At 31.9% G+C, this 12,501-nt stretch overlaps 1 protein-coding gene across 1 annotated transcript in view; it reads left to right on the forward strand.

Annotated features, from left to right (window-relative positions):
• Window positions 1-2,511: 2,511 nt before the first annotated feature.
• LOC123663421 (very-long-chain 3-oxoacyl-CoA reductase) overlaps window positions 2,512-12,501 on the forward strand; it is a 38,242-nt gene continuing 28,252 nt past the window's right edge. Inside the window, exon 1 of the mRNA XM_045598105.1 lies at window positions 2,512-2,777. Coding sequence (XP_045454061.1) covers window positions 2,516-2,777 — 262 coding nt within the window. The 5' untranslated portion in view covers window positions 2,512-2,515. The remainder of the gene's footprint in view (window positions 2,778-12,501) is intronic.

Genomic DNA, 12,501 nt, shown 5'->3' on the forward strand with positions numbered 1-12,501 from the left:
ACCGGTTTTATGAATCGTAATTTTTTAATTTTTTTTGCCCACATAATTTTATCATTATTATTTGACGAATCTTTTAAAAATCATGGTAACTATGGAGCATCAGATAAAAAAAAAATATTTTTTTATTGTAATTACTCACTATACGGAGTAAATACAAAAATTATTTATTTGTTGTTGAAGAATACGCAATAACAAGTTAGAAATTGGTCGATAGACTGTAGCTAATGCCATAAAAGTGGGTGTCGTAAGAGGCGACTAAGGGATAACAAGGTTCCACAACCACCTTGGAACTTAAGAAGCCGACCGATGGCGGGATAACCATCCAACTGCTGGCTTTGAAATACACAGGCCGAAGACGGGCAGCAGCGTCTTCGGTGCGACAAAGCCAGTACTGCGGTCACCAACCTGCCTGCCCAGCGTGGTGACTATGGGCAAAACACATGAGTTCACGTTATTTTTGGCGTAAACTTGTGGAGGCAGTCCAGCAGTGGACTGTATAGGCTGTAATGATGAATGCCATAAAAAACGAAAACACGTTGCTATTTTGAATACACGGCATTCGTTCTTCAATCTCTGAAGTGTTCAAATGCGCCCGTTGTCGTATGCGATTTCACGTGTTATTTGTTTCCTTTTCGTTGACTTTGTTTGTTTTGTTTTTTTTTTTGTTACGTTGCTTTTTTTGTTCTTTAGTTTTATTATTTTGTTTGAGCCATATATGATGGACGTTCAACCTTCAACTTTGTCGTGTAAACGCGACGAAGAAAACTTTTCGCCAAGAAAAAGACAAAAGCATATTTCTTTCGCCAAAAGTGAAAAAAACATGATAATGAACGCGTACAAATATGTATACACCGAAAAGAGAACAGAATCTCCAACCTAAACGCTGAAGAAAAACCAATGTGTTTTAAAAACTGCTGAAATTTTAAACATAGCCAGGAGTTCGGTATACAAAGTGCGCAAGGAGAATGAGAATTTGAGCGTTCAAAAAGTTGCACATAAGGCAAATTATAAAGAGAAACTGGTACCTCCGCTACCACTGCCACTCTTCGGAACTCCATGGTTATGCAGATATTATAGAGATATCCATGGTTAAAGTTTTGAGATTAGAAGAAAAATTCCGCAGCTCTCACACGTTTATTTCACATTTCACATGTTATTTTCGAACAGGAGTACGTAAAACTGATCTCGATCTCAAGATCAATAAACGATACGAACTGACATAAACGACATACGATCACTTTCAATATTCTATCTATCTCTGAATTTGCTTACAAGAGATATAATTTTGACGTGAGCTCCATAGAAATTGCGTCAAAAATCTATCGCTAAGAGGCAAAACCAGAGATAGATTGACTATTGAAACAGCCGTATAGACAACATAGACTGAGATAGATAGATCTTCATAACCATTGGTTTCCGAACGATGGCAATGTTTCCTAGTATAGCTCCCCATCCACCCTCCACCCTCCATTCCCCAAAACCCCATAATTCGATAGTTCTTAATCTAAGAGATAGCCTTAATTTGCATGTGATTACTAAGCTTAATAAATACTTAAAAAATAACTGTTTCATTTATCATATCTATACATTAGCCATACAGGTACATATATAGGTATGCCTATAGGTACATTACGGTTGTCGCCACATTCTAAAGTTTTTAAGACACATTTTTGTAATTATTGCTGAAAAACGATACTAAATTGTAAATTACGTAAAGTTCCGGTGGTGGCATATCACTATTAATGATTCACAAAAAACTAGCAACACAGCTTATGTCAATTTAGTCCGTAGCGAAAAAAAACAGGCTATAGATGTACCGATTTTGATGATTTTGAATTTAATCGAAAGCTGATATTTATCATGTCAGGTCACATTTAACTGAAGTCGGTTTTTTTCGATTGTGAGCAAATACAATTATTGCATATTATAATTTATAATAATATTAATACATGACCATAAGTAACGATATTTTAAATTTTATTTTGTTAGAGCCCTACCTTTTTTGATACTGAATTTTAATAATTCCGATCCTTTTTTACTGTTTAGTTATTTGTGAAATAAACTAGGAAAAATCTATCAAAAAACATTGTAATAAAAAATAAAGTTTTGGAGTGTAAAATGTGGGTTTTGAAGAGACCGTTGAAAATTGCCAATTTTCAACTCGCATTTGAGACTGAAAAAAAAAGAAAAAAAAAACATCAATATTGCGTCACAAATTTTTATCCGTAAGCCTCAGATTCAAATTCAGCACCCCAAAATACATGTAGAATGAAATAAATCAAAACTACCCCAAAACTTTCCCACCAGCGGCCCTTTAGAGTACAAATTGACTGTATTATAAATACTTACGTTGACTTCGGACTTATGACGTATCAAAATTAGCTGTACTGTACGAGGTTGAAAGAGATAGGGCTATTATTTATATTTGTATCTCTTTCGAAACGGGAAGCATTCCGTTCTTATCGTACGTGTTCGGTTCGCTACTTCGCTCGATGCGCAAACTCACTTTCTTTCGATGTCAGTACGCATGCGTGAATTGTATTCGATGGTTGCTCGTGTTCACTCTAAGCATAACCTATCTTTTAAAACGTTTTTAAAGTTTTGGATTAAACTGTCAGTAAGAATGGCTCAATATACTTTTTTAGAGCAGATCGCAATAATTTTTATCGTAGCGATACTATTGCTAATCACGAAAATTGTGTTTAATATATTTTATACTTACGTTGTTGGACCGGCAGTCAATAAAGTGGATTTCAAATCACAAGGAAAGTGGGCTTGTGAGTATTTTACTAATCTATACAATAATGTTACTGAAATCTGATCTGTGATTCACTTCTGATAACTTGAAAACAGTGATATTAGCACTCGTACAAATATTTTAATGTTATAAATTAATAGTTGTCGATCTGATTTTAATTAAAATAATTTATGTGAACCCAATTAAGTTATTTCATCATTATTTTAATTATTCTTATCGTAATGAACTAAAATAAACATTAAATTTACAAGTCTACTAGTAAGTATCTAAATACCGTTGTTAAGTGTAATAACTATATGTCAATCAATAATATACGCTTCAGCCTGTAATATTCCACTACTGGGCATAGGCCTCTTTCCCCATGTAGGAGAAGGATCAGAGCTTAATCCACCACGCTGCTCCAATGCGTGTTGGTGGATATATTACTACTATGAGTAACGATCGCTATCAGGTGTACATGATAACAACCGAGACCGACGGTTTAACATGCTCTCCGAGGCACGGTGGGGAGACCCACAAGGACTGCACAAACACCCAGACCACGGCAAACACCTGTATGGCCAATACAAATGTTTGTCATGTGCGTGGATCGAACCCGCAACCGCCAGCGCAACAGGTACAATCCATGGCTGTGGCCTATGATCAGTAATATATATAATATCAATACATAGTACAATAATATTAATCAATCATTTAATATTATTATTAAATGCGAATTATTTATAACTGATTTCAAAATTGAGACGATTATCAATTCGATTGTATTTTTACTGGGTGCGCCGATTTTGATGATTTTTTAATCGAAAGCTTGTGCTTGTCACATGGTTCCATTCAATTTTGATTGAGATATGACGAGTAATATTTAAGTTATCTCTGATAATGTCTATTTACTTGATGATTTTTTCTTCTACCTACATTGTATTATACCGCACAACTTTTAACTGAATATACTGATTTTAATGATTCTTGTTTTATTCGAAAGCTGATAGGTACTTGTCTTGTATTCCAATTGAAATTTTATTGGGGTCGATGTAATTGAAGACGTTGTTTTTTTTCATTGGCGAGAAAAAACACTATGAATACTTACTAGGTATAAAATAGAAATATTTTTTTTATATATCTAATCCAGATAACCTAATCTATGACATATATATTATTAGCACGCTTTCGTTATCTAGACCTGTATGTTTGTACGTAACAAAATATTTTTTACCCAATGTCAAGATGTCGACTTATCATCATATTTCTTATTAAAAATAGTATGACTTACTTTTGAACGATTTCTTTTTTTAAATATAATATCATTTATAATGTGTGTTCAGAGCGCAGTAACATAGTCGTCACAATATTATGAATTACAAGATGTGCCTCGCGGTTACACCCGCCTAATTTCCTATCCCAAGGGTGTCAGGATAAAATATAGCCTATATTTTATTCTAGATGTGATGATATAGGAATATATGTGCCGAGTGTCACTACAATCCATCTATCCGTGCTTGTAAGCTCCTGGACTGATTATATTAGTACAATATTTAAAAAAAAAAATGTGAAATTTAACTCTAAATAAAACAAGTATAACCGGGAGAATCGTGTGGTACAAGCTAAATAGTTTTGTCATAATTATGTGCTGTTCATCCATTGACTCATAATATCTGTGACAATTATTGCTTAATTGGTTAAGTTTGTTTTGATAAGAGTTCTACCTACATTTGCCAGTGTAGGTATATTTTAACCTTATAACATGTAACGTGTTTATATAAATTTTATTCCTTAACTATGTTTTTAATTGGTGATCATTCAGCTACATCGTGATTTTTTATTGCCTATAAATCTTACTTAATAAAATTTGTAATTAATGTTGATTTTTTTTTTTATATAATCGTACTATTTAAGTCGTTTTTGAGTTTATCGCGAAAAGACGGGGACGATGGGGAACTTTCCTTTACATGATTTAGATAGCATAGACTGATGTCTAAGACTTGTGTATGACCTAATTATTGCTATACATATAAATATATGCCGATCGATCGATCGATTCAGTTTGCATGGGAACTTTTTGCACACAAATACCTAGACTTAATTAAGTTAGTCAGTAATTGTGATATAGTTTGTAACATTTTATAGTATTACTAGCGAACCCGGCAGACGTTGTTCTGCCTGGAAAACAGTTACCAATTTTGATTGCTTAGATACTGATAGCAGCGCCACCTATCGGGTCCAATTGAGATAAAAACTACCCTATGTTCCAAGTTGTACCAAATTACAGATGCTTACAAAATTTGATAAAAATTGGTTCTATAGTGTCGGAGTTTATCTGGAACATAAATCGTGACACGAAATTTTTATATAGGTACCTATATATAGATAATAATACTAGTATTAAATTAAAAAATGTAAACGTTGGTTACCTAATAATGTGGTCGCCTAAAACACCGACTGTTCGGTTTCAGCAAAGAACTAAATAATTGATTTAATACTACGATACAAGACAATTTCTTGGAATTTTTCAATTTTTTGTTCACACAAAAAAAAAAACATGGAGAGAATTGATACAACCGTTTCGAGTTTTGTACTTATCGTTAGCAGTTGTAAAAAATTACAAATTGTTTTTGTTTAGTTTTCACTGATCTCTAACTATTCCACGACACAGATCATAAGATCTATTGATCCTTTTTTGTGTCAATTGTCTAATGTAAGTTTGTTAAGATTTGTGGTAAGCATCTTATATCATAAAACATCACATTAAAATAAAACTGGATTGTTAAAAACAAAATTGAAACTGGTTCACAAAAACTAAAACCGCCTAAAAAAATGATAACAAAAAGTAAGATATGCGTACTAAATATTATTTTTTATTTTATACATTATTGTACACCACAAAAAATTACGAACAAAGCATAAATATGGTTACAGACTGAAGTACAATGGACTTAATGGCTAATGGGCGGACTTATGGCTAATTAGCCATTACTTCCAGACAACCCAGTAAATACAAGTAAATTTTACGTCTAGTATTGTATTCATGATAGGGAAGTGCATCCAAAACTGGACTTCAAGAATTGCAAATACTTCAGAATAAAATCGTAAAGTTTCTCTTCAACTAAGATTTTATGACAAGCACTGACATAATCTACGTATAAGGAAACATAAATGATGAATATCTGCCAGTTAAATTATTTTAACACGATTATCTGGATTTATAAGACCCCAACTGAAGAAGAAAAAAAAACAAGTGTGCTTTATAGACACGACTGAAGTAAAACTTACGAAACGTAACTTTCAATCTTTCTATCTTCACTAACTTAAATCTTCCTCTTAACTTCCGTTCACTTCGTCCGATCACACATTTCGTAACGCTCTCGTCACGCATCCACCGACTCATTCTCTAAGTCTTTTTAATAAGTCTAAGTCTTAGTTTGTACTTTACTTTATGTGTACATATATGTATATATTTATGTGTGTGTATATATGTATGTATATGTGTCTGTATATGTATATTATATACAAAAATATTTACTTATTTATATATTTTTTTTCTTTAATAATTATGTAAGTCTATCATATCGTAGTTTTTATCTATTTATTATTGATTTTTCCTCCTTAATTTGTGCACACTTCTAACCGCTGCTACTGTATCGTGTCCAGTACCTAAAGGTTATCTGGAAAAAAATCGCTATTTAGCGATAAGATCGCCTTTGTACATCTTGTATTGTATCTTTCTTTATATGTGTCTGTATTTCGGTGTACATTAAGAATAAATAAATAAATAAATAAAAAATAAGTCAAGCGCGCGTAAAGAAGTTTTACTTCAAAAATTTACATTCAAATTAAATTTATTAGACTCCACGAAATGCCAAAGTACTCACTCCCACGACACAATAAGTTAGTCTAACCTAAAACTATAACTAATTATGGGAAAAGAGCAATAACTCTCTCTAAAATAAAATAAAATAAACATTCGAAGGAGCACAGCTATTCAATAGCTTGACAGATTATGTAAAGGTCGCAGACTCGATCGCTGTTTTTAACCGATTTCCAAAAAAGGAGGAGGTTCTCAATTCGACTGTATTTTTTTTAAACAGCGACTTAAAAAATACATCACAAAAAATGACGTAGTTTACTACGAATTTATTTTATATTGGCGCGTTGGTTATGATTCGCAAAATCATTTACCAGGTCTTTGCACCTATAAACTGGACTATGACTATGTCATTTAAATGTTGTTATGAGAATGGCTATATGGTTTTTCATTAGAAAATAAAGGTATATGACCTTAAAAAACAATAAACAGGGTTACTCAATTCGACCGTATATATATATATATATATATATATATATATATATATATATATATATATATATATATATATATATATATATATATTTATCTATGTTCGGGGATAACTTCGTCATTTATGAACCGATTTTGGTAATTCTTTTTTTGTTGGAAAGGTGATATATCATAAGTGTAGTACCATGATAAGGAAACCGATGATGGGATCCCAGAGAAAAGTTATAAGGGAAATCCTCGAAAATCCGCATATTTTTTTACTGGGTGTACCGATTTTGATGATTTTTGATTTAATCAAAAGCCGATGTTTATCATGTGGTCACATTTAAATTTCTTCGAGATCTGATTACAACTTTTGGAGTAATCTTTGATAATGCGTATTTGCTTGACTATTTTTTCGTTTACCTACGTTGTATTACTTGTCGATGTAATTGAAGTCGTTTTTTTTTTCGTTTGCCAGTAAACACAATTATTATATTTGACTGTTTAAATAAACGACCAACTTGCATAGACTCGTTCCATATGATACTTTTTGTGAGATCGTATGCTCGGCTATAAAAACAATGAAAAATATTCTACGAGAAAAAGAATTAGTTTATATAATAATAATACCAATACTCTTTATAACACATATAAAAATAATAAAGAAAAATAAGAAAGATTACAAAGGCGGTCTTATCGCTGAAAGAGCGATCTCTTCCAGACAACGTTTGGGTATAGGATACGAAACAGAAACTGCAGTTAGAAAGTGAACAAATAATTCGTGTGCAGATTAGAATGTATCGCATTAAAGTACATATAGATAATATATAATAATAAACATACTATATTTTTACTATAGATTTTGAGGCGCATCTACCTACGCCTTGTACTTGTTATGTGTTATTAGTCGTTGGAAACTGTTCTGGTGATGATTTTCCAAATATGTGCTAATTTGTAAAAAATATTATATACTGTTTGTTTCCACTGAAAATAAATAAAATAAATTAAATAAAATATTTATATATATATATATATATATATATATATATATATATATTTATTTATTTTCGATTTTATGTCTCACTAAGAACATAAGGATTAAACTATACAGCAAGGACAGTAAAGACGCTCAAGTTTATTTAATTGCTCCTCCTCTCTTAAGGTCGAGAAAGCAAGTATCAGCATGATCGAAAATTGGTAATTTCCATATGCGGTTTTTTAGTCGTAACTGGCAGTTAAGTATTAATATTTCACTTAATCGACGTTTTTAATGCAAAAAAAAAATAGCATTGGACAGTTATGCAAAAATACCCTGCCAGAGTAGCCATGTGTAGCCATGTGTATGAGTAGTATGCCAGAGTAGCTCGTATATTTGAGGCAAAATAAAATTTTAAAAAGGGTTAAAAAAAGTTTTTACGTGGAACTTAATACCGATAGAACCTCCCATTGAAGGAACGCAGTTCAGAGTCGAACACTGAATATTGGAAAATATAATAATATGCGAGTATAAATAAAATAGCTTCAGCTGGTGTATAATGATCGATAATAGCCGTGATTTACGGTTTTATCTGCGTTATATACAATGATATAATATAAATAATAATATAGATAATAATATACAATGCGAGCGAACTACAGCTTATTTAGTGCCTAGATTAATAAATTATCTACCGTCTAAATTACTTGAAAGTATTACACCAATTAATTTAAAAAGTAACCTTAAAAATCACTTTCTTGATACTATTGTGACTTGATATATTTGATTGTGTGCATCTTTTTGTTTGAGTTTTAGTCCCAGCTTGCTTCTAATAGGAGGGTGGGTAAATGTGTGATTATTTTATATTTATTGACTCATTGGTTACTAAATAATATTGTCATAAACCTCCGTGATTTTTCAATGCTATTTATAAATAATAAATAAGTTACATTATTGTTTATTTGATAAATTAATTTAAAAAAAAAGTATACATTTTAGGAGAAAAGGAGCAGTCAGGTTTTTCTTTCTTAATATTTCTGTATATGTTCAAATTAGATATTTAACAAACAATAGTCTTTCAATTTAATTGTAACGTTTCCACTTCTGTGCGCTACAAGATATTTTAAAATAGTTTTTTGAGTTTAATTCTGAAATCGACGCTGAAGCCTAAGCTGTGTTTTAATATTTTTTGTTTATCTGCCTGTATATTGGTTTTGCATCGCTATGAAGCTGTAGGTAGTAAATGAAACTTAACATGATTTGAGTCCATACTGCAAGCTAGGATTACTGGCTTTACTGGCACAGTTTTCATTCCGAAATTCATTACGATTCTCCTTGGAGAGGGAATGAAAGTCAAAATGTGTATTCGTGACGGAAATCGGAGATATAGCTAGCTATTTAAAAATTATATAATGATAAAATTAAATTGTGACGCCGCGTTGGCGCAACTGTCACAGCCATGGAGTGTGCCGGTTGCGCTGGCGGTTGCGGGTTCGATCCCCGCACATTACAAACATTTGTATTGGCCATACAGGTGTTTGTCTTAGTCTGGGTGTTTGTGCAGTCCTTGTGGGTCTCTCCACCGTGCCTCGTTGAGCACGTTAAGCCGTCGGTCCCGATTGTTATCATGTATACCTGATAGCGATCGTTACTCATAGTGGGGAATATATCAACCAACCCGCATTGGAGCAGCGTGGTGGATTAAGCTCTGATCCTTCTCCTACATGGGGAAAGAGGCCTATGCCCAATAGTGGGATATTATAGGCTGAAGCGTAAAGATTAAATTTATTACAATGCAAAGAAAGATATTTTCAAGTAAGTTCAGAGTTTAAAAATAGACATTTTCGCGGAAATCGCAATAAAAATTCTCTTTCTCATATTCTAAATCTAAATAATAATTTAATTTTTATTATGGTTCAAGATTTATACAAAATTCTATTTTGCGCAGTATTAAAGTATTGTAATATAAAATGTAAATGTAATAGTGACTAAGGTCTACACATATAGATTACTAGTAGTTAGATTAATTGAAGCTAGAATATTAAATCAAAACAACATTTTTTTATACTAGCAAGGTAAGGCCACATACCAGATATCCTTTTACGGCTCCAGTGTAAAGGTAACGACTAGGGAAGTCATCAATTGTTCGAATTCAAAACATTTTTATAAAACCTACGGTCCTGCAGACTAAGTGATAAAACCCTTCCTCATATGGCGGCCATTTCGTGAGATAAATAATTTGAAAGCAAATGTTACTAATAACAAGAAAATTACTCAATTTCATGAAAATAAAGTTATAAATAACTCTAATTTAATTTTTATATATGTATTTTATGTTTTGTACATTTTGTAAAAAAAATTGTAATGAATCTTGCTTTAATTATATTTAAAGATATAAGTTAGGTCTGTAAAAAATAAAATCTATAGAAGTAATACGCATGGACATAGTTAACCACGTTTCAAAATTTGTTAAATACATTAATATAATTAACAAAAAAAAAAAACCTTTGAAATCTAAATAATATTGTTAGTATAGTATTTTACTACTAAAAACCATGTAAAAAATGTCCTGTATATGAATAAAATTTGAGTAGATCTTTGTTGTTTTTTTAATCATATTTAACAAGAATTTTGCTTGTAAGATAGCTCGAGAGCTCCCTGTAATAAATACGATATATCAGAAACGACCCTGATTTTGGTGAAAGGTCACGTTGACACTAAGCTTGGAGCAGCTACTTGATAAAGTATAATATTACATGCGATAATGTCATTCGTATACTACATATAATAAAATCTATACTATAATGTATTAATATAAATTACTTTACAAAAAAAATCAAATACCTACGTTAAGATATTTCGTTACTCTAGAATTTATTTTATTTTATTTTATATTTTTTATACTATTTGGTAAGAAAACAATTCAATGCTCTGCCTGATGATGAGCGGTTACCGTAGCCTCTAGACGCCTGGAACATCAAGAGCATGGCAAGCGCGTAGACGACCTCATAATCGATCGTAAGGTTAAGGTAGTTCCGCGACTACTCCTGGTTTAAAAAACGACTGCATAAATCTGTGCAAGCCTGTTTATTTTAGTTAATATGCATTAAGGTCGCGGTAATAATTCTCGTGTCACAATGTTAGTTACCATACTCCTCCGAAACGGCTGGACCGATTTTTATGTAATTTTGTGTCTATGTTGGGTAGATCTGAGAATCGACCAACACTTATTTTTTATACTCCTAAATGATAAGGGTAACCCAACCTTAAATATATATTTTTTATTTTTTAGGCAATTTTTTTTTATATTTATTTTATTATGGTTGGTATTGAAAAATACATACAACCCTAGAAAACTTCATTTGAAACCCGGAATGGGGTCTCCGTCAAGCATTCGTGGCATAGCTCTAAAATGCGAAAGACTCCTGCAGCCGAACTGGCTCCACAGGTGTAGACTCGTCGTTCCTGTGGGCCTCGCCAGTGAGGTCGAGGGGGTGCGCAGAGCTTAGGCAACTCTGCGTTTTCCTGAAGAGTGTCCTAGGCAACACAGTGTCTGTCTGACACTCTCTAAATCGTCTGCAATAGACGGACTAAGGCCAATGATGATGATGGTTGGCTGTAAGACAACGTTAGGTACAGCAAGTCATGTTGTAGTTGTGATATTATTTTGATCGCAGGTTCGCGTCCCAGGAAGTGCTCGCTAGCCTCTGTTATGTGCATTATCAAAAAAAAAAAAACATACATTATATATACCTTGTGGGCGGCGAAATAACCAATTTTCCCTCAAAATCAACTGCAATTATATTTATAGTTTTTAATCTAAACATTAGATTTTTGAGTGAAATGTTTTCACAACACCGAGGCAATTTTTTTCATAAAATATGTGTGATGAAGTTGGTAAACCGTATATTTAATTAGATAAGTTTTGTTAATTATATTTCATATTATTTCGGTCGTTGTTAAAGATGTTGTTTTTTGGTTTAGGTTGCTTTAATAGCCTTGAGTTTATATTTTTCATGTTTTTTTATATAATGACGTAATATTGTTTTTGTGAGAATCGTCTAATCATTATGCGATTAATAAACGCTACACCTTACCTTATACCTTATTAAATATATAGTAATTAAATTCAATACAACTCCCTGTTGTGAAACTTTCTTTAATGTTTATAAAGCTTAATTTTATTTATATTTTCAAAAGATATGTATATTTGCTCGGAGACTTTTTAAAGTTTAGTTTGAAACGTTTTTCACTCCTTTATAGTCGGAAAATTGCTCTTCTGGGTATTTCAGAAAGAAAAACTCCAGTTTTTAAAGTTTCCTAGTATAATAGTAATAATTATAAAAAATCGTGATAGTCTTTTTAATTAATTCGATGGAATCATTCCTTTGGGTCTCTATAAAATGTTACATAACAAAAATGATTTGCATGATGATTAAGAAGATTTGGATCAATTTTGATATCAGTTTTAGTTGTAGTTACCTTCAAGACAAT

The sequence above is a fragment of the Melitaea cinxia genome, chromosome 20, assembly GCF_905220565.1.
Source record: "Melitaea cinxia chromosome 20, ilMelCinx1.1, whole genome shotgun sequence".
NCBI lineage: Eukaryota > Metazoa > Arthropoda > Insecta > Lepidoptera > Nymphalidae > Melitaea > Melitaea cinxia.